Raw genomic sequence first — 23,602 nt, forward strand, 5'->3', positions numbered from 1 at the left:
CACATGCCCCATATTTAACTACACACATTTACTGAATGTACACATACATTTCAAGCAGCCGATATGACAATGGGTTTGTGGATCACGAACATGGGAACCTTATTTTTACCTCTCTTCTCTTCCCTTAAGAGAGACATGATAAAAATCAACTTTAAGCGCCACCTCCCCAAAAAATAAGGCCATTGTTACTGTATAAAGCGTTGCTATTTTGCAATCCATTGCTTACAAATACCGGCTTCAAGAGAACCAGACAAAAACGTGGACAGTGTTTTCAAAGTTTTATTGTGAAAATGACATTCTTTATTACCATTCAAAGCACCTTTCCTTTTTCTTGATTAAAAAGGGAGTGAAACGTCGGCCCATTCATGGTCTTGTAACAATGCTACATTTTAGAAACGGGTGTAATTCCAAGAAGCCTCATTCCGTTGCCTAGAACTGAACACGCTGTCCTGAAAAGATGCAGTCTTGCCTGAAAAAAACATTAAACAAGCACTTTTACAATAATTTCAATGTTGTCAAACTTGTTATTCCATTCTCAACCACCACATCAAATGTAATCAATTGCAGTTTACTTTATTTGGCTTAAGCCATAACCATGATTAACATAAAAAAAACAAGAAAAACAACACTTATAGCATTAAGGCATTACAGGTCAGTCATCGCAAATTAAGTTAAAGATGTCAAATGCAATTAACATACCGGAATAACTGTATTTCTTAGGTTTTCAAAAATGTGCAAGGAATTAGTCTTTAGTTGAATAAGTTTGCAGCATCCTCAAATGCACCAGTTTACTATTCTTTCTTAGTTATAGGAAATGGGCCATCATAAGAGTAGCAGGGAGAACACACACTGATGCACCCATTGCCATACACACACTGATGCACCCACTGCCAAGCACACACTGATGCACCCATTTCCATTAGAATGCTATGGAGATAAGCGGGATGCAGGGAATGCAGGTTGAATTAGACAGCAGAACCGTGTGTTCCCTGCTCCACTGACTCCTGGACTTGTCACCATCCTCAAAGCCTCAGTGGGTCGATGCCCCTGTCATGCTTTTCCCTTATACGCTGTTAAGTTTTGAGATTTTGGACCCACCATCACCCCCACAACTACCTACACTGCTTGACATTGTTAGACAGTGAATGCTCTCAGGTCGCCCGCTCCCCTATGCCTCCTCCATCTTTTACTATCCCAGTCTCTCACCAGCTTGGAGATGCCACTGGCCATGCAGCTCACACCTCCCCCCACGTCACTGATCTCCTTTCGTCATCTGTTCTCTTACAGTTGAAACAGCAGGTGCACACTCTGAGATATGCACCAAAGGTTTCTCTGCAGCTTCTTCCTCTTCTGCTTTCTTTCACTCTCTTGGCCACTCATCATGCACTTCAGGTCTATCACTTTAGGCTTGTAAGAAACTACCGAAAGTGAAAGCACCCGCCCACCCCCCAAAAACACTTAAAACAAACATCAGGTTGTTTGATTTCATAATTTAAAACTTGCTAAGTAAAACAGGTAGGTAAAATAAAAGGGCGATAGAGTCGGGCTTAGTTGAAAGGTTGGGTCTACGCTTCCCTCCTGAAATGGGAGAAACAATTACGAGAACAAACCAGAAGTAAAAGAGCAAGGCAGAACCGAGGGCCCTGAACAGAGACTTCTATCTCTTCCAGTTTTGCATTCAGCCAGAACAATCACCAGGAGAAGAGACGCAGCAGAATGTATGGTCCTATGAGAAACATAAGGAGACATCTTACTAGTCAGATAAGCTGGAGCAAGACCATGAAGCCATTTGTAGACCAGACAACAACCAAGCTCAATCTGCCTATGAACTGGCAGCCAGCACCGTCTAACCTAGAGTTGATGAATGCCTTCACCATAATCAGATGGGTGTTACTGGGAATGAATGGAAAAATGTGTTTTAGTGGGCAAAGAGTTAACAAGGAAGATTTCACAACTGAGAAACAGATTAGCCTCCGAAATGTCCACCAGGTTTTAACTTTACTAAAGAAAGTGGCCCAAAAAAATAGGTGGAGAGGGGAGTGCTGCGGGACTGTTCAGTAAGTGATTTAGTACATACAAAATATCTTCAGTCTTTGCCGAGTTAAGCTTCAGCCCACTGTCCTGCATTCAACCCTTTACCCTTTCAAAACCAGAGACTAGGCCCATGAAAACCTCCGGAGGCCTGCCCATTTGCAGCAGGGTCAGAGTATCATCTGCGTACGAGTGGTAATGAAACCCATGGGAGTGACGCAATTTTAGCAAAGGGATCAAATAAAGATTAGACAGGGACGGCGATAGTAATGTACCCTGTGACGCCCACCCGCCAACTCCCCATCACCCCCCACCCCCCCCCCCCCACCCCACTGGTCACCAACATAGCAGAGGATTGAAACGGATGCAACTCAACCATCTGCTCTTTTTTAGGAAGCCATTAAGGGAACCAGTACAATGCAAATCGTTCAACTCCTCAGAGGAGGTATTTGCAAACAGAAACAGAGGATATTCCTGTGAAAAGACTGTCTGAACAAGGTGGCATGAGCAGACAGGCACTATTATTATTGTCTTTCTAAATATATTTGATACTAATAAAAAAGAAGAGATTCAATGCCTCACAAGTCTCTAATGAGATAAGTACATTTCCTTTCACACATGTGGGCGTCAAAGAATGCTGGTTTACCCGAAAAAACATGTTTGGACTATTTATGGCAATATTAATTTTTTTTTTATCATGGAGATTGAAGACATTCTTTTTTTGACATAAAATGCCCGTTTAAAGGAGGTAAGGTCCTGCTTCATTGGAGGCACATCTGCCATTTCTTCAGATTTCCACCATTTGGCTTTGAGGCATCAACACTTTCACTTCAAGTCCAAGAGGTCCAAGAGCTCTTGATTAAACTATGGAGATCTTTTGCCTTTCAAATTAAATCTAGAAGCCTTTCGAAAAGCAACTGTATTAGTTGCATCAATCATGGCTAAAGGTTAGGCAGGAAAGAAAACCATAAATGGCATGGAGGATCCAAAGCAGATGCAAAGTTCTAAAAAGAGATTATTTAATAGAGGAGAAAGCAATTCACCGTTATCCCAATGAGCCATCATAAAAGGGCCCAAATAAAGGGGGTCTGAAAAGGAGTATAACGGATAAATAAAGAGCAGTGAGGCATTATCAGACCAGGGTATAAAAGAGCTATCATTATAATGATGGTGCACATAATTGGGTAATCTCATATGCAAACAATTACCTCTTATATGTGAAGGGACAGGAGTAAAAAATAAAAGATGATGGACAAAGATGATATCAAGGCTATTTTCTTTTTTAAGCAGAAACTCTAATCTGAAAAGCCAACTGATATTGATAGTTCCAACCAACCACCTCCTGACTAGGGGTGGGCAAAATTACTGCTGGTGAAACGTAAATGGTGAAATTCGGCAACAATTCAGTTACGCCCGCTGCTACGTTTTCTACCTTTTCCAACACACTGTTTATTCTTTTTGTGCAGAAATTTCCTTTTTTATGGTCCGAAACACCAAAACAACCTGACATTTCGGAGAAACACAGTGGTGCGGTATGGGGGGTCAAAGCACGACAAATTTTGTTTCCGAAAACAAAAATTTGGGCGGGGAAATGGCATCAAACTGCCAATCCTGCAGGCAATATGGCGAATCCGGTGAATTTTGCCTGAAATCTGCCAATTTCAGGTGGAACAAAATTGAGTCATTTCGCCCACAGCTAGTCCCGACGTCTCCAACTTCCTCCCGTCTTATCTCTGCCCCTTGTCTCCAACCTTCTCCTCGCTCTATTCTTCCTTTAAACTCCATTCTTGCTCTCCAACCTGCTTCCCATTTCTGCTGCTTACTTCTACGCCAAAAACCAAAACTGCCTCACTGAGACCCTGGACTGACCTAGGTGTGGGCTTCTTGAGAGGGTCTGCACTTGTGCAGGTGAATAAGTGGGGGACTTTGATTGGCTTTATTATTTGATTCATCTGCATTTGTTTTGAAATTCTGAGACCACCTCAACCCTTTCAAAGCTTGTACCTCCATCTCAGATTTTTCTTTCACTAATGATAGGGGTGTTACCACCCCCAGGTTGTCTGGAATGTTCCGTTGGTCTGCCAGGTACCTGGGGTCTTTGCCTGTGTTCTACAAGTGTCAACCAGTGGTGAGCACAATTATTTTGTTTTGAATTTGGTGCAGTTTCTGTGCATGAGCTCTGTGGGCTTGCTGTGCATGGAAAACTAAATTGTCTCTGCATCTGGAGGGAACACATCGCGCAATGCTTATAGGCAAGGGTGTCATGCCTGGGAGTTGTGAGCTGACTCGTGGAGTGAGTGCCATAAGAAAACGTGATGTGCCTCTGAGATTTGAGTGGGTTTTCAATACCAGTGGTGAAGGAATGTAATTCCTAAACTGCAGGGCTTCTGTTGAACGCTGAGTTCAGTTCTCTAGAAAGAACAGTATTCACACATTCCTCTGCTCTAGGAATACATGGAGTACTGCTCTTCTGGAATAGGAACTGCATTGCCATACTGATTCCACATTGTGCCAGTTCCCAAGTGTGAGAGCTAGTCCCCTTATTGGCGGAATGTCCCCAAATCGTCTCATACAACGGTCCTTAGGAAAGGGATTAAGTGTAGGTGACCTGGGGATCCTCTTCATACCACCCTAAGCCCCAGCATACACTAGCTCAGGGAGGCAGCCGGCTTCCCTGGTCCCCCAGAGCTGGGAGTGACACAGCATAGCTTAATGGCTAGAGCAATGGACTGAACTGCATGATAGTGAGTTCAAGAACCAGGTCCCGTTATTAATCATAGTACTGAATCCACTGGTCAGAATATTATCCTAATTTGACTGCTGAACACTTAAAATGTCTTCATATTTCAAAATTGTAACTACTAAGGAATATGTGCATGAATGCCCATTTAACATTTAATGACAGCAGCATTTCTAAATTCCAGTAGTTCACCATGCACGAGACAATGGGCTCTATGACGGCTTTCTCTCGGTGCATTCCCACAAATTATCTTTTATTTAAATTTTGGTTACATTTGGCAGGATTTTGTAAATAGAAACCCTTGCTTCAATGGCAATGCATGTTTTATAGCAATAGGAAACCTTGCTTTTTAATGTTGGCTGAAAGGAAGCAAAGCCACCTGCGACCAAAATCCTCTTGTTGACAGAACGGTCTGTATTCGTGTAAAGATACAGTATTTTGGCTTCTTGTTGAATATGCGTGGTAGTCTAGTTAGGGGTCCACAAATTAGATCATTAAAAAAAGAAAATGTACTCAAAAAGTGGAGCACACACTGGGCAAGAGGCAACACTGTTTATTACAGCAGAGTAAGCACAAATCAAACAGAACAGTGGATAGGCTCTGATCGAAAAGGCTGACATCTGAATGCAATACGAACAGTAGTGTAATACTTAAGCAATATGACCCTCGCGGCAGGGGCATTACCGACTCAGGTAATGCCCCGGGGCCCATAGTTATAGGCCCGAGCGATGCCCCGGGGCATTACCTGAGTCGGTAATGCCCCCGCCGCGAGGGTGATATTGATATTAGTGCCCCGGCCCGCAATATCTGCTTGACCAGGGCAATAAAAGCATTTTTTTCTGTCCGGAAACGCTGCAGTATTTACAGAAAAAAAATAAAAAATAAAAGAAACAACCAAAAACATGGCCTCCATGGAAAGGGAAAAAGGAGTCAGTTTTCCTTTTCCATGGCGGCCATCGGGAGCGGTCGCGCTGGGCGTGTCGGCTCCCGAAAAAGGTTCAAAAAGAAGGTAAGTGGGGTTGGGAGGGCGGGAGTGGGAGAGGGGGCTGGGTAGAGAGAAAAAAAAAAAAAGTTACCTGCGTCCCCGGCGAGGGACGAGGGAAGCCTCCAGCCGTGTGGAGGCGCAGAGCGGGGATGGCCCCGCTCCGCGTCTCCACACGGCTGGAGGCTTCCCTCGTCCCCCGCCGGGGACACAGGCACAAGAAGGTTAGTGGGGGGGTGGGAAGGAGGAAAGGGAATACAAAAAAATAAAAGATTTACCCGAGTCCCTCAGCCGTGGGGAGGCTCGGAGCGGGGATGGCCCCGCTTCGAGCCCCCTCATTGGCTGAGGGGTTGCCACGCCCCCCGCCGGGACAAAGGCCGTGGAATCCAGACAGAGGGATCCCTTGCCTGGTAATGACTCGGCGAGGGCCAATCATAATGGCTCTTGCATTCTGATTGCGCCCTCGCCGGGTACTAACAGTAAGTAAAATTGTCGGAAATCCATCGACACACATGCAATTTAGAGCATTCACTTTTTCAATGTTTCCCAGGGATTTCACTGGTTTGTTGATGTCACCTCCTCGAAGTTATACACTGATTAGCGAAGAGTAATTGAAGCGAACAGTTCAACAGTTTCTTATCACATTTCCTCCCCTTGCGGTACCACATTTATTCACAACCCACCCCGGAACAACTTGTTATTAATGAAGTAACATTTGTGCTGACTGCCAGAACTTTAATACACTGCCATTGGTCAGCACCATTGAGAAGGGGACACGAGACACCCTGCAGCTGGTGGGAAAGGAGACATTCACACAATACCTGTTGGATGATGACCTTCCCAAGCTCTGTGGTAGATACTGTTAAGGCTGGTCACCTCCCCAGAGCTCAGGAACTTACCATCTGATTGGTTCTCCCAGGAACGCATCTCCATCCAGTGTTCCCTTCCTACAGCCCCCTGATGATGGGTATCGGCGGTCATGTGACCGGCACACTGGTACAGAGTCCCTTCCCTGCTGCCTTGTAGGGCGGCTAGTTTGGCTGACCACCCAGTTCTGGCTATGTTGGCCTTCTCGTGATCAGCAGCTTGAGCCCAGGTTCCCTTTCGCAGATCCCCATCATACTGGTCACGTGCTTCAGATTGAGGTTTCTCAGGCCCAGCTCACCCGAGCGGTTTCACACTACGTGTACTTATGATGGCGCTATTTTTGTCTTTCCCCCTTTTTATGCTAATCATGGACACCCAATACATCGTTACCGCAACCGTTCGCAATGAAGCCCTTTTTATGGGGCGTCTCGGGCTTTGCGTACCTATGCCATTTCCTGTGTAGGTCCCCCCACCGCACCCCCTCTTTACTCTTGCAGTTGGTAGGTGCGCCCCCTGTCTGGCGCTGAATAAGCACCTTTAGTACAGTAGTATCAGATACACCTGTACTGGGTGACTCAATCCATCACAGCTAGCAGACAATAACCGGAATGCCCTCAAAGAAGCTGCCACTAAGAAAATACCACTAGATTCCTTAGAATGTGTCACTACTTTCTCCAAGTTATCATCCAAAGGGAGAAATAACTTACCAGTAATGTTCTTTCTATGGACTCTTCTTCTCCCACAGATTCCTCATCTGGATAGATAGCTATCCAGTGTCAGCTACTTGGAAAAGTATTAGACATGGGCCGTAGTGCTACTGATATCGTCATCAATGACTCCCTCGTATATGGCCGTACCATTCTTCGACAACAGACGTGACGTTGGGCGTCGTATAAAAGGATGTACTATGCCTCTTTACCTCAGTTTCTCACTTTTTTCCCCTGGCTCAGCCTGCGAGAGGAAACATGCAGTAAAGGGGAAAGGCATAGAAACAAACAACAATTAAAGCAAACAACCATTGCTTGCTTAACTTCTTCCAGATTTCAACTCTAAAACACAAACAGAAGAAGCCGAGCAGTCTATTCAGAAACCCACTGCTGCCCTCAAAACGGAGCACTCCACTCCTCATGTCACTGCACACAGAAACGGCACCGCAGAATGTGGTTAGGACCATAGGAATATGTGGAAGAAGAATCCATAGAAAGAACATTACTGGTAGGTAATTTCTCCTTCAATGGATTGCATTCTCCAACAGATTCCTCATCTTGATTGACTCCCAAAGCAGTAGCAATGCTGGAGGAGGGTTGGAAGTCACACCAAAAAGCTCTGAAGTATCGTCCTACCAAAGCGTGCATCTGCCCCACGGGCCAAGTCCAGGCTGTAATGCTTGGCAAACATGTGCAGAGAAAACCATGCTTCTGCGCAACAAATGTCTCTAAACCGGCACTCCTCTCTGAAGAGAGGGTGAGGCCACAACACCTCTAGTAGAGTGGGCCCTGAGCCTGCTGGAACCTCCTTGCTCGCGGTCTGAAAGAAATGCATAGCACTATCCAGCGCAAGATAGTTTGATTAGTGACTGTTCGCCCCAACCTGGATTGTGAAAAAGCAACAAACTACTGGTCATCCTTTCTGAAAGAGCCCGTTCTAGCCAGGAGAATCTTTGCGCCCGCTTGGGGGTCCAATCTGTGGAGCCTCTCCTCATCCTTTGAAAGATGGGGTGGAGGGTAAAACGCTGGTAGGTCTATCTCTGGCTCAGATGAAATTCTGACACCACCTTTGGCAAAAACCTAGGGCTCACATTCAGGGAGACTTTCTGCCAAAAAAAACTTCAGTAAGGGGGATTTACTAAAAGGTGCATGCAATTCACTGACCCTTCTAGCGGACGTGATTGCCACCAAAAAAAAGCAGTCTTCAATGTGACTAATCTGATGGGAACTGAATGCAAAGGCTCAAACAGAGCCGCCATCAGAAAGGTGAGAACCAAGTTCAGATCCCAATCCAGGACGCCAAAAGGTGAAGACTTAACCAAGCCCTTCAAAAACGGGGCCACCACAGGGATAGTTAAGAAGGAACCTTGTTCGGGCATCCTTTTAAAAAGAGACAGAGCCACCAAATACCCTTTCCCCGTGCCCACTTGCAGGCCTGATTTGGCCAGAGCCAACAAAAACTCCATCACCAAGGAGGTGGGACACAAAATGGGATCCACTCCTTTCGCCTTGTAGCAGGTCACACACTTTCTCCATCTGCATGCCTTTAGGGACCCAGTGGATGGTCTATGTGCAGCCAACAGCACCTCCAGAACCTCTGTCGAAAGTCGCAGTCTCCATACCTCAGCCTTTCAAGAGCCAAGCATGCAGGTTGAGAGGGTCCAGGTGAAGCACATTGCCTCCCCACTGTGACAAGAGGTCCGGCCTCCGAGGAAGCCAGAGAGGTGGGCATACGGCGAGTTCCAGGAGATCCAGGTAGCACGTCCTCCTCAACCAGTCCAGGGCGATCAGGGCGACCAGGTGAGACTTGAATCTGTGCAACCTCTTGAGAACCCAAGGGATGACTGGTATTGGCGGGGAACGCAAAGTGGAGGCTGAAGACCCACTCCACAAAAAATGTGTCCCCCAATAACCCCCTGAGGAGAAAATCCCTCAAACAGAACTATTTGCACTTCGTGTTGCCCACCATTGCAAACAGATCCACCGTCGGGGTGCCACACCAGGCGAAGATCTCTGAAGTGATCTCCGGGGCATAGCTCCCATTGTGGGAGAACGACCTCTGCCTGCTCAGGTCATCTGCCAACCCATTCTCCACCACTGCTAGATGGGCTGCAGAGGCTGAGATGTTGATGAGCTGCAGAGGCTGAGATGCTGTTCTCCATCATCCAGAAGCATAGATGCATGGCTTCCCTGCATAGGGGTACTGATCTCATGCTTCCCTGCTTGCTGAGGTAGTGCATGGTCATTTCTGTAAGCTATACAATGTAGCCTTCTTTCAAAGTTCCAAACAAAGTTTTAAGGTGCAGAAAAAAAAAGGAATAAAGTTCCACCAGGAAAAGGGATCTTCCCTTACCCTATGTTTCTTCTGGTCTTGCACTGTCTGCCTGGTACTAACAGTAAAGATAATAATGTTCCATCATTTCACAGGCGAACAACTCCTCACCTGAGTTCCTCCTTTCATACAATGTGTTCACAGTTTCAAGTGCCTTGAGTTTCTCCACTTACATACTTCCAGTGTTTCACAATTTTAAAGAAAATAACTTCCTTTGTTCCTTCAGATTTCACCATTCAATTTTTTAACCACTAAAAAAGAAAAAGAAATGTGTAATTGAAGCAAAATCAGGGCAGAGCAAACCCTGATTTTCTGTCAATTTAGATCTTTTGAAAAATGTATTCCTCACTCTGGATTTCATTTATCCTTTCAAGGAGTACGGGGTTCTTTCCTTTCTGCATTGGTTGTCACTGTTCCACTTTAAGAAGGGATTTTTATCCCTGATCATGTTCAATCCTTTTATTCCCCCTGGTTTACTCTCCTGTCAGGATTTCGCAGTTTTGGTACCTCACATTTTCTGGGTTTCCTTTATCCTTTAAAGGGGTATGGTTCTTCCCTTTCTTCATCTATTGTTACTGCTTCACAATTTCACTGAGGGGTTTTTACACCTGAGCTTTCATAACCCTTCTTTTACCCCTGGTGTACTCTCCTGCCGGGGTATTGCAACTTTGTTACTTATCTTTCAAAGGGGTATGGGTTCTTCCCTTTTTGTATTGGTTATCAATGTTCCACAATTTCCGGATGGGGCGTTTACCCCGTCTTCTCTCACTTCTCTTCCTATCCCTGGTATACTCCCTTCCAGGGTACTCCCTTCCATCTCTGTCTTCCGCAACAACCTCAAGGCCACTCTCCTCAACTAGCAAGTGGAGGACTGCCTCCTCTACTTCTGCCATGTATATTGTAATATAACACAAATGTAATATAACTGTATTGTAACCTGTATATATACTGCTAATGACTATGTAACTATATTGCAACCTGTATATATATTGCTAATGACCATGTAACTAAGTAACTAAGCTTTGTACTTTAACAAGTGCCACAATGTCCCCGGGCTGTTGTGTGCTATATAAATACGAATAAAACAAACAAAACAAACAAACTGCAACTTTATTACTTGGGTGCGGATCCCAGACTCTCACATTGCCTGGTTTGCTTTCCTGCCAGGACTTGGTGTGAGTCCAAGACTCACTTTGCCTGGTTCACTATCCTGGCAGGGCTTTTCCATTCTCCATTCACGCTCTCTTGCAACCCGAAAATAATACTATTGAAGTATTGGGTCACCAACCCTTCTTAATGTTCGTATCTGTCTCAATTATTCCACTTCCTTTAATTGGGCTCTCTTGCACTATGGATGGTACGCAGTATTTGCCCTGAAGGGCCCGGTATCCCATTCGCTCTCCTTGGGCTTACCGGTCTTCAATGGTGGCTTCAGCGTACCTCGCGTCTCACCATCTTCTTTGCTCTAGTCCAGCTGACTGCAAGTGTGTTCCGTTAGCTGCTTGGTTCCTGCTTTGCCTTCCTCTGCCTTTGGCGGCTCCAGCTGCCTGTGGCAATAATGCGCAAACTTCTCTTGGCTCGATCTGTCTGCATGCTGGTTTTGTCAGCATCCATGCTGCGTCCTGCAATCTGCTCGCCCCTGTGTCCCAATCAGCGTCAGAACCAGTCGGATGTAGCTGCAGTCTCAGTCTCTCTCGTTTGTTCTGTTCAGTTGTGTCAAATTCAAATATCCGGTCTTGGTTAGCATTTTCCAACAACTAGAACATGAAGTTTGTTTACTGCTTCTGGTCATCCTCATTACTCCATCCCTCTGCCTCGTCTCAGTACTATAATATATGTGTGGTGGGGGTAAATAAGATGGTTGGCTAGGAAAACCTGGGAATTTTCTATGTACGTTACAATAAGCCATATAGGAATGTTGCAAAGACACATACAGCTTAAGGATTATTATTGTGATCATTGCTCATTAGGGAAAGGGGGGGTGGAGGGGGGAGTACCCTATTCTATCCAGCGAGTCTTCCTTATTTCACAGCCCATGTGGTTCTCCCTCAGATAGCCACCCCCAGGGTCGGTGTCGGGTAGCTTCTACCCTTCCCTGGCCGCATGAGGGGGAATCAGTGACACAAACCAAAAAGAGTTCTCCTTGTGTTAAATCAAAAGCTCTCAGTAAGTTCTCCAAGATGGATAATCCATTAAAAATGTTGAAAAACTCTCTTCAGTTCGATTTCCAGTTTGCACTGTTAGGAGGGGTGATTCTATCCCCCTAGCCTTCTCAAAACTGGCACAAAAAGGATCGATGGGGGAATGTCTGCCTTCCCAGGTTCACCAATGTAGCAACAAGTCTGGTTCACAATCCTGCCAGACCTGTTGATGGGAGAACAGTTGTTCTTAATGGTCTTTTTCTTTTAACAATGGGTCCCCGACCCTTCTGATTTCTTAACCAAAGTTCACATACCAATGTGTGGATCCCAGACCTGTGTTTGCGTGCTTCTCTGGGCTTCCCCGAGTTGTTATGGGTTCTCGACCCTTGTATATGGCTCTCGCGGGGCTTCTCTGACTTCGTATGGCTCTCATAGGGACTTCCTCAACTTTGTATGGGTCCCAGACCCTCACTCGGGTTTTTTTTGGAACTCCCACAAGTTGATATAAGCCCCTGACCCTTGTGTATGGCTCTCGCGGGGCATCCCGACTTAGTAGGGGTACCAGACCCTTGTCCGTAGTTCTCTTCTTCCCCTTGGGGCTTTCACAGGACACCTCCTGGCCCTCGCACCTCCCCGGTAAACTGCATACCTGGTCTCTTGCCCTTTGCAGGTTGCCGGCTTCCCTTGGTGCCTATGGACCGCGATAGACTCTCTCTTTCTCTCCGGTTCAAGTTCCGTGCTGTGGCGTCTGTGCAGTGGAAGCCCTTCAAGGTTTGCTGTGGTCTTGGTTTTCCACACTGACCAAAGTGTAGAGACACCAGGACCTTGGCGTTCGGCGAGCCGTCTCCTGCTTTTGACGCTGCTCTATACCAGCCTCCTTCCATCCCATCATCCCTGACTCCCGACTTCTCGCCTGACTCACTCTGGTAGCTCTTCCAGGGTGGGTTAAACAAATTGTGTAGTCCTTCTTCACTTTTCATATTTACAGAGAGTTTGTTTTGACTGGACCGGAATGCTTGGTTCTGTGGTAGGTCTTTCCTCCTCTGCAGTTCTTCTTCATCCCAGTATTTCCATGTACTCCATCTGGGTAGTCCTCAGTCTGCCCCGTCTTAATATGTCCTATGTGGATGGGGTCTTCTACTCTACACAAATATATATTGGAGTGTGGGAGACTACAGAGGATTGAGTAGGGTATGAGGATAAATGGGACCCAAGTTGAGGGTGCAAATACTGTGTTCTCCCATGATAGTCATCGCTGGTCCCATAGAGGGTTTCCCTCCCCATGAGATCCCCCCGCTGAGTACCACCCCCAGGGACAGTGCTTTTTGCGTTGAGCAATAAGAATTTGCCCAAGTTCTAAAGATGTATACTTTAATGTTTGTATTTTCAAATCTATTGAAGCTTCTGCAATAAGATCACAGAAAGCCAGAGCAGCTAATTCTATTTTGGGTTAGTGCACTGTGGCGACAAGGAAGGATGAGACTGACCAAGTGGTGCTATAATTTTTGTATTGTATTTTATGTATTTTATTGAATTTATATAACGCTTTAATCCAAGGCGCTTTACAAGAGGAACAGGCAAAATACAACAAGCATTACATAATTGAATCAAAACCTGAAAATGGTACAAGGAACAATTTACATTATTGGTAAGGTTTAGCGTGAGTGGAGAGGGTAGTGGTAGTAGTAGCAGAAGTAAGAGAGGAAGCAAATGGTAATAGGGAGGTGAGTGGAAGATAAGAATTAGAGAAGTGCGGAAAGTGAGGTAGGAGGGAGAAGAGCTGAAGGAGAGGGTGAGGGGGTACTAAAGTGAAAGAGGGAGTAGGAGGTTTGGGTAGAGGTAGAAGTAAGAGGAAGCAAAAAGTGTAATGGAGGTGAATGGAAAAGATAGGATTTTTCAGAGAAGTGCGGAACGTAGGGTAGGAGGGAGAAGAGCGGGTGGAGAGGGGAAGGTGGTTCCAGTGGAAAGGAGAGAGTTGTTGGAAGGAGCGAAAGCGGGAAGGGGCGCAAGGTTAGGGTGGAGAAGAGAGTAGGAAAAGATCAGCAGAGTGGAGAGAGCGAGAAGGAGTATAGATAGCGAGAAGGGAGGATAGGTAGGGGGGAACTAGACCATGGAGGGATTTGAAGACTAGACAGAGGAACTTGAATGTGAGTTGAGCGTTAAATGAGAGCCAACCCAGTGAGGTGAGAGAGGAGGAAATGGAGTCATGAGGTGAGAGAAGGCAAAGGGAGCGGACAGATTTCAGGGGGGAGAGGTGAGTGGAGGGGAGACCAAAGAAAAGAGTGGAGCAGTAGAAAAGTCTAGAGAAGATGAGGGAGGTGATTAAGAGTTTGGTCGCGTGAAAGGTAAGGAGGGGTCGAATTTTATGGATGTTATAAAGGTGAAAGCGGCAAGATCTGGCAGTGAGAGAAAGGTGGTGAGATAGAGCGAGGTGGGGTCAATGTGAAGACCAAGGTTGCGGGCATGGGGAGAGAGAGAGAGAGTTGGGGGGGGAGAGAATGAAGGTAGGAAGGGAGGGAGGGAGGAGGAATTGTGATGGCAGGGAGGAATAGGACTCCGGTTTTGTCTGCATTAAGAGTAAGGAAGTGAGAGGACATCCAGGATTTAATAGCAGAGAGGCAAGAAGAAAGATGTCGGGAGAGAAGGAGGAGAAGGGTTGAAGTTGCGTAAGTCACGCTGGAAGAAGAGAGTGGAGGATGGAGGGGAGGGAAGAGGGGGTGATAAGTGAAAAGGAGAGTAAGGAGTGGTCGGATAGATAGTTAGGTAGAGAAGATATTGGAGAAGAGGTGAAAGAGGAGCTAGAGATGAGGTCGATGGTGGAGCCAGATTGGTGAGTAGGAGGAGAGGTGGGGGGGGGGAGAGAAGGCAGGAGTCAAGGATGGATAAGAGAGGAGTGGTGGGAGGGTTAGAAGAGAGATGGAGATTGAAGTCGCCAAGAACAAGTAGTGGGGTGGGGCTGGGGAGATGAGGCTGAGGAGATGGCCAATGTCCTCGTAGAAGGAACCGACAGGGCCAGGGGGATGGTAGATGATGAGGAATGAGATAGCATGAGGATAATTAAAGATTTTATACATGAATTCGAAGGAAGGAAGAGTAGGTAGAGGAGTAGGAGAGGGAGAGGAGGTAAAGTGAGGACGAAAAAGAAGGCCTAAACCACCTCCACGACCTGAGGATCGAGGGACATGTTCGAAAGAAAATGAGGATGAGGATGAGGTGAGGGATGCAGGAATGAAGGTGTTGTGGGGCGGCATCCAGGTTTCTGTGATGCAGAGACATTGGAGGTTGAGGCTTAGGAATAGGTCAAGAACAGCCGTGGTTTTGTTGCAAATCGTTCTGGTGTTCCAGAGGGCAAAGTCAAAGGCATTGAAAGTATTGGTGATTTGGAGGTAGATGAGGTTGCGGCGTAAGAATGAGATGTTTGGGAGTGGGGTAGAGTGGGAGTGGGGGGTAGAGTGGGAGTGGGGGGTGGAGTGGGAGGTTGAGAGAGTAGATGGCCATGATGAAGAGGCTGAGACATTTGAGGGGGGAGAGGGCAAGAGGGAGAGGGAAGGGACTGAACAGAGGAACAGGGCATAACAGGGAGTAGGAGTCAGTGAGAAAGTGGACAGTAAGTCAGAAGGCTGCCTGTGGGAGTATACCTGAGGAGGGAGGAGAGTGGTGGGTACTGGGGGCAGGGGTGCTGTGGAGATGGAGGCAGGATGTTCAAGTAGTCAAGGTTACCGAAGAGGAAGAAGGAGGAAGAAGAGGCAAAAGGCAAGAGTGTCTAGTGAGGCTGGTCAGTAGGGAGAAGTAGTCAGTAAGCGTAGGAGACTACTGATAGGAGTAGACGTCAGGTGGAACTGCGGTCTGGGAGCTCTGAGTGTGGAGCAGGGCAGGGGGCATGGCGGCTTCACGGTAAACCCATAGTAGAGGTTGCTGGAGGAATAGGTGAGCGCAGTGGGGCAAGTTCGTAGTAGGGGATAACAAGTGTGCTAAGATGGTGTCAAAGGATCCGAGTGTGTTCAGGATCAGAGAGCAGGTAAGTCAACTGTCAAGGCAGACAGTGACAGTTTGAAGCATAAAATCAGTAGCACAAAGGGGGCAGGAGGTCCAAAGTGCCGGCGCATGGAGCTGGAGCGGACCTCAGAGTTCGGGCGGGTCAGGTACTGCAGACCGATGGTAGCACAAAGTCAGTAGCACAGTCTGTAGCACAAAGGGGGGGTGGAAGTCCAGAGTGCTGGTGCAGGGGGCTGGAGCAGACCTCGGAGTTCGGGCGGGTCAGGTACTGCAGACCGTTGGTAGCACAAAGTCAGTGGCACAATCTGTGGTACAAAGGGGGCAGGAAGTTCAGAGTGCCGGTGAAGGGAGCTGGAGCGAAACTCGAAGTTTGGGTGGGTCAGGTACTGCAGAACGATGGTAGCACAAAGTCAGTATCACAGTCTGTAGCACAAAGGGGGGCCGGAAGTCCAGAGTGCTGGTGCAGGGGGCTGGAGCGGACTTCGGAGTTCGGGCGGGTCAGGTACTGCAGACCGTTGGTAGCACAAAGTCAGTGGCACAATCTGTGGTACAAAGGGGGCAGGAAGTCCAGAATGCTGGTGAAGGGAGCTGGAGCAATGATTGCTATAAACCTTTATTGTAACAATATTACAGCCTATCTAACCCCAACTATAATTTGGTTTCCCTACCTAAACTAAAGAAACTTGGGCATGTGTCAGGAAGTCCAGGGAAGTCAAACACAAAGGCACCGTCCTGATCAGGGCCCCTACTCTATTCCTATGACTACAATAATCAAAGGAGAATGACTACCCCCCCGAATGTAAAATCTTTCGACAAACTGATAGTTCATAAAAGTTCAAACAAAATGTTGGCACCCAAAAGTCTATAGGATTGTCAAGGGGCTAGGAGAGTGGCTCCCTTCTCCTTGCTGACTTCCCAAAGTTCAGTGTAGACTAACTCGGTTGGTATTTCTCTAGACGAGTTTCCAACAGTCTACTTTTCTTATTTATCTTGGAGGGCCCCCACTGGGACAAGGAAGATGTTCCCTACGGTCTTTTTGACTTATCACAATCACACTCTTGTGGAACTGCCCAGGGATCTGTGCAATAAAGTTGCTCATGACTTTGTTATTCTCTTTACTGTTCATTCCTCCTGAACTTAGGTTTATTCCTTGGTTTGATATTCTTAGATCGGCAGGCTTTTTTTTCCCCCCCGCAGAGTTTTTTGCCAAAAATCTTTAGCCGAAAAAACCAAATTGAAATTCTTTTTCTTTTTTTTTCTTTTTAGACCCAACCCCAAGCCTTCTTCCCTATTTTGTAGTCCCTATACCACACACCGCCCTAACCGTTATATGCCCTTACCCACTCAACCTCTATATTTTTTCAAAGAGTTTTTCGGCCGAACATTTTCAGCAAAAAACAGAGCGAAAAAAAGCCTGCTGATGTAATAACCTCTTACCTATTCCCTTTACCTTTACCTACCTCTCTTAAGGAATTCTTCACCAGGGGATGCAAATCGATTTTCTATCGTACAACAACTTCTTCTATTGGCCACCGCTTGGGCTGATCAACTCCTGGTAACTACTGCTTCTTCTTCCAGCCACCACCTGGGCTGGTTACTTCTGTGGCTGGTTTCTCCCCACGGCAATATCTGCTGGTGGTCTCGGCATAGTTGTCGGACCGTTCGGTGCACCCACAACAAATCACGGCACCACCTTTCCATCTCTACGCTTCTGCTTTGCCGGCCTCCTGCCGACTCGCAAGATGCTTCTCGGGTGTCCCGCAGCTCATCTCGGGAAGTTTGGAGACTGGCCTTGCTGCAGGCCCAAGTTCAGTCTTACAAGCAGCGTCCTCACACACCAGGTACTCCTTTTGATGGGATAACATCTCTCACAAGCCCGGAACTGCACAGTACTAAGTTGGATGGGTCATAGAGACCAAGTACACAGTCTTTCTTGGCTGTTCAGTTTAAGTAGCGGGGACAGCCCCAGTGTAAAGTCTGTCCAATGAACTACAGCTGGATTCTTATTTAGCGGCAGTGGTTTTGAATTCTGGTTCGCTTCTGCCTTTGTCTCACTAGTAGGTTTGAATGTATTCCTTTAACACATTGTTTCCGACATAATCCCACATGCAGGAATTTCTGACCCTGCTGTGAGCTCACTGGGTTGGGAGATAAAGGGTCTGTACACTCGACCTGTGTTCTTATCCCCAGGAGGGGAGTTCCTCCCCCATGAGCTCCTTGTGCATATAACCACCCCTAGGGGGACTATTGGTTAATGGCCGCACCTGCCTAGCCTCATGGAAAGGGCCCCCCCTGAGAATGGACGCTGTCTGAAGGATCATCACAGCACCCAAAAGCTGCAGCTACCAACATCTGATGCCAGCATGTCCTGAATAACCCAACAGGTAAAATGGCGACCTCCGTTTTCCATAGCTTTACCCAAAAATGTAAGGGTCTAAAATGTATTTGATCAGATACATAACCCATGCCAGCATCGAGTTACAGTAGATGTATAGGAGCACTCTGGCAAAGACCCCGAAAAGAGTGCAGAAACTGATTTTCCTTTGAATCAGTAAAGCAGGATTATAATCTCAAAAGAATGCACCATAACTGTCAACTGCTATTAATTTATCCCAATAGACTGAGAACATTGGCTCTTAAGTAAAGAGACACAAACGCCTCTTAAATCTAAGGGCGTCCTCTACCTGACCCAATTTTTAGGCTAGTCTCTTAAAGTACAGGCACCAGTTAAAACTACTCAAGAAAATGAGCCCAAAATAACAAAACTGTTTAACCCACTTCAATTTGCCAACTGCCGCCTTGATTAAAGGCAATCTTCCCGTGATGACCTACATATATTCGACTCATCTATGTTCGTGCAAGGATCCCAAGTAGCCATATAATCGTCATAGCCATTAAGAAGGGCAGTGGTGAGCGGGCTACAAGTACAACACCTTCTGCATATCCCAGAGCACAGATGTTCCTGCTATCAATTTTACAAGTTATCTTGCTTAACTCACTAGACAAGGAGCTAACCGAGATTAAACAAGAGGGGACTAGTACATATACCTGCCTAATGACCCCTGATTGATAAAATGCAGAGTTCAAATCACTAAACGGATCAAAGCATACCCTGGCAGGGAGGTTTTGATGCATTCTCGACCAGAATTGCTAATAAGGGGCTGTGCATCCGCATAGAACTACGACTTTTCCATAAATGTGATTGATTGGCAAAGTCAAATGCTGAATGCTCCAGTCCATAAACCACAGGCAGATAAGTGCTCTTATTGCCCAAGATGTACTCATCAAATATTAACCTGAGGTTTAACGACTGTTCGATTGTTCCTACTCCCCCCAGATCTTGTGTCTAGCTATTGTCTGCTTGGTGTAACCTGTAATCTCCAGCTGCGCCACCATACGGTTTAGTCCATCTCAAGCACGATATAAATACTCAAATACAAATATCAAATTTTTCTTCTGCCAAAAACGTGTGTGCTTTCATCCAGTCCACGACTGTGTTCTAAACCATTATCCCAAGAGTCCAATAGAGAGACTGGGCAATAGCATCTGGGATCCATCCTGTAACTCATGCACGCCCGTGATAATTACTTCCTTCCGGCTCTGGAAAGGGCACCCTCTAATAAATGCATGCAAGAGGAGTGTAAATACTGGGACACAAACTGCCTGATAATATTTTAATAGATCCAATGGAATCAGGTTGGGAACCAGAGCTTTCCCATTAGCTGATACAAATAAAGCTGTTCATACTTCATTGCAGGAATATTTTGGAAGGCCCAGAAAGACTTATTAGATCCTTCCTCTTACGTTATTATTTCTCATTAGTACGGAGAGCAGGCCTATCAAATACTAGAAGGGACAGTTGTACAAAGAACTAAAATAATTGACCCAAATAGATGCAAGCACGTTATTATCAAGGGCCAGAGAGCTATGCCCTGCCCGACAGGACAATTCTCTAAACGTTTATTTTATTCTTGCTGCAAGTCGCAAATTATAACTTTTGCCAAGACATCCATTTCGAAGCCTCTTACTTTCAATGTTAACCATTTTATAATTACGCGTTGACCGTGCCAGAGCAAATCTATCCCTTAGAGGGCTCCTTTAGGTTTTTCTTTTTTTAATACTCCTGTTGAGATTTCTAAAGTCTTTGGTGTACCATCTAGGTAAACAGTGCCCCTTTTCATATACATGGGCCACCTTACAATGAGATGACACCAGGGTGTCACCACAATGTTATCATAAACAGAAGATATGTGAGTCAGCTATGGGGTACTTATAGAGGTTCTATGCCACAAAGAGTGCCAGAGATGATCATGTTCGCTATCAGTTCTTTATCTACTTTGGCACACATTGTAAGCATGGGAGTAGCATCTTTTGTAACCTTACAGCGTCTATGTAGCCCCGACGATATTCCTAGAAAATACTTTATAGACTGAATCAGTGGCTGGAGTTCGCTTTCTAAATGTTTGTCTACAGTGAAGTAGTTGACATGATGCTAATCGTATACTAGTAGCATCAATTAAACCATAATGTGGGCATACTGGTTTGTAAAAAACGTCAACTTCCCAGGGATATCAGAAGCAAACCTCCCACTCATAGGATGTAGTCCTAATTCAGTCAAAAGGGATAACAACATGTTTTTTTTAAACAATTTTTTTATTAGTTTTCCAAACAAGAACAATCAAACAAAAAACAAACAGTGAACCTCCATCATAGCTTCCGCCTGTTATATACAGCTTCACGATATGTCCACCGCTTCCCCGTTAACCCCCCCCCCCTATCCCAAGCCTACTCTATCTCACCACCTTCCGTCACTCTTTCTGGGGGTACCCTCCCTTCCTCTACCCCCAGGGGATCCTCATCTTCTAGGCAGGTCTGGGCAGACTCAGACAGTGTAGCCACTAGATGCCTCCAGACCATCAGTGTCCCTGCCTCTTCATCTCCCCCTCTATTAGCTGCTTCGCTCCACACAGCCGTTTCCGCATCTGCCCATTTCTGGAGGTCATGCCAACAAGCCTCTATTTTTGGTCTATTGCTTGCTTTCCAGCCCATGGCAATTCTATGCTTGGCAAGTATATAGGCCAGGTCTTTAAGTTTGCTCACATGTTTCAATTTACGTGGTCTAGAAAATCCACCCACCATACAGGCCCACATAGATTCCACATCCAGGTTAATACCTTTCTCGGTCAGAAAGCGGGCCGCCTCCCCCAGAACCTCTATTTCCGGGCACGCCCAAAACATGCATCAGTCCCGCGTTGATCTCCCCACATTTAGGGTATGCTTGTGTTCCTGCATTCTTAAACCGTGTAATCTTCTGAGGGGTCATATACGCTCTGTGGGTAACATATAACTGGATTTGTTGCAACCTCGCGCTCCTAGACACTTTTTGTTGTATCCCTGGACCCTCACCCACAACCCGTCACTCATGGATTCCCCAGCTTCTTCTTCCCAGTCCCGTCTCAATTGGATCACCTCCCTGCCCACCCTAGACATCAGCAATTCGTAAATTCGGGAGACCTCATGTCCTCCATCGGATATATCATAAAATGTTTTTATAACTGTATCGGGCTGACCCTCCAGCAGTATGTCTGACCAGGTGTCTTTAACCTTCCGCATCAGTCTAGTGTAAGTAATATACTGTCCCTGGTGCAGGCCAGTGCCTTCCACCAGTATGTTGAACTCCACTGCTTTTCCCTCTTGCCATATGTCCCCCAATGTAGGTATGCCCACCGGTTCCCAGTGCCTCCGGATTATCTTCCTCAATTGCTCGTCTATTCCATTTAGTGCCACTAGCAGCGTTTGTGGGGAAAACAGGGTCGGGTTCTCAAGGGCCCGACAAGCTCGTCGACACATTTTCCATCCCAGTTCTAACAGTCTCGTCCCACCAACCCCCGTTGTGGTTTCGGCAACCATATCCACTTCCTCAGACAAAACGGGACACATTCAGCTTTCAGCAACCTGGACTCTGCTGTAGGATCCTCTGATAACCACCTAGCCACATATTGTAGTTGGCTGGCCAAATAATACATTTCGAAGTCTGGGCAAGTTGATACCTCCTCGGTCATATGTGTTTTGCAGTTTCCATAGTGCTATTTCTAGTATTGTGCCATATGAATCCCCTGCATATGCCTTGGAGCTTGACAAAGAATCGCTTGGGTATCATGTATGGTATATTCACAAAGAAGTGCAACAGCCTAGGCAGTACCACCATCTTTAACAATGCCACGGGGGCGTGGCTAGGAAGCCATGTAGGAGGACGTGTCCATACTGGAGCTCCTGCAGATCCGTACAAGATCCGGCTGAGAACCGCGCAATGACTGAAATAAATCTGCTATAAATAGAAGGATCTTGCATCTGAAGCTTAGGAGCACGTGTGGACACTCTGTGGCACGGACCCGTGCATTAAGAACATTGCTGGAGGCTGCAGAAGATTTTGGGCGAGATTGCTACGAAGAAAAAGATGGCCGCGGCCTGACAGACAAAGAGAACAAAGACGTGGCTGGATCGGGTGCCTATCTACTTGACTCCATGCGCGATTGCAGTAAAGGTGCGCAGAGCGAATAAAGTGTTGGCCGTGGGGGGCTAAAGACATTGTGTATATCCGACAGACACCCTGTTCGGGGCCCCAGAGGTGTGCAGCCTACATGGGGAAGTGGCTCCAAGAGCCGCGGCTCTGGGACCTGACTTGTCACTGGGGCGGCCGCTAGCTGGGGCGCTGCATCCGACACCCTGTTCGGGGCCCTGGAAGAGGGCAGCCAGTGCGAGAGAGTGGCTCTGTGGGCTGTGGCTCCAGGGCTTGAGCTGGCATTGAAGCAGCCTGCAGCTGGGACGTGAGAAGAGCAGGGAGGAGACCGAGCTGGGCCTGATCGGTGATACATTGTATTGTGTGCAACGAGGGCCGACAGGAGTGAGCCTTGTAATTGACAGAAGGCTCCGGTCTTTAACAACAGCAGGGGCAGAGGACTGCTGGGACACTGAGCCCCGACACCGACACAGGTCTTCCCAGAGGGCTACAAATGTATCGGACGCTCTTAACAACAAGCGTGACCTATGATACACTGTAGCTTCAGTGCCCATGTCCTCAATTGAAGTGTGGTTGTGTGTGAACATAAAGCTTGACAGGAGGGGAGAGCGGGCAACACTTTATTGGATTTATGGTCTGCTGGAAGCCGTGGTGCAGCCCATACGCTGTGTTGAAGGGTGCCTATTGTAAGGTGGATTCATGATGGGATGCTCAGACTAGCAGGGATAATAAACTGCACTCCAGAGACTGTACAGCGGGGTTCACGGGTGCAGTGCTGAGTCCAGTACGAGGAGCGTGAATGAGCAGTCAGAACCCGACCTGAAGCACCCACCAGAGAGCAGCCCATAAACAGCCGAGAACCACGACTTGCTAACCCAGCTGCAGTTATTGCGCAGCCAGCTGAGACAGCACTCATGCCCTAAGGAGTGCTATAACAAAAGCCACAACACTACTCAGCTCCTGAAATCTGGATGTAACCTGCAGCAACGAGAACCTGCTCCTTCTTCACAGGGGGCCCAAGGGTAACAATGAGGGACTAATAATGGGAGCTGTTGGCACTATGGAGGGCTGGAATGACCAGTGGGCCTATGAGAAGTACAAGGAGTAAACAGTGGTCGTCACCACGCAAAGCAAGGCATGCACAGCGAGCTCGGGCGGCTGGGGACACAGTCAGAGGTGCGTTGCACATAAGGAGCCTGGAAGCTAGGTGACTACACCAAGCGGTTGCGTGGTCTCTAGGACGCAGTGAGACGCTTTGATACGTGGGAGGGCACAACCCACTCTGA

The 23,602-nt window shown here is 46.9% G+C and overlaps 1 protein-coding gene across 3 annotated transcripts in view; it reads right to left on the reverse strand.

Annotated features, from left to right (window-relative positions):
* Positions 1 to 263: 263 nt before the first annotated feature.
* Positions 264 to 23,602, reverse strand: part of RARS2 (arginyl-tRNA synthetase 2, mitochondrial) — an 816,998-nt gene continuing 793,659 nt past the window's right edge. For all 3 annotated transcript variants that reach the window (XM_069606382.1, XM_069606383.1, XM_069606384.1), the window contains one exon: positions 264 to 469. In XM_069606382.1, coding sequence (XP_069462483.1) covers positions 383 to 469 — 87 coding nt within the window. In that variant the 3' untranslated portion in view covers positions 264 to 382. The remainder of the gene's footprint in view (positions 470 to 23,602) is intronic.

Source organism: Ambystoma mexicanum, chromosome 4p, assembly GCF_040938575.1.
Source record: "Ambystoma mexicanum isolate Mex_15411 chromosome 4p, UKY_AmexF1_1, whole genome shotgun sequence".
In the NCBI taxonomy this organism is placed as follows: Eukaryota; Metazoa; Chordata; class Amphibia; order Caudata; family Ambystomatidae; genus Ambystoma; species Ambystoma mexicanum.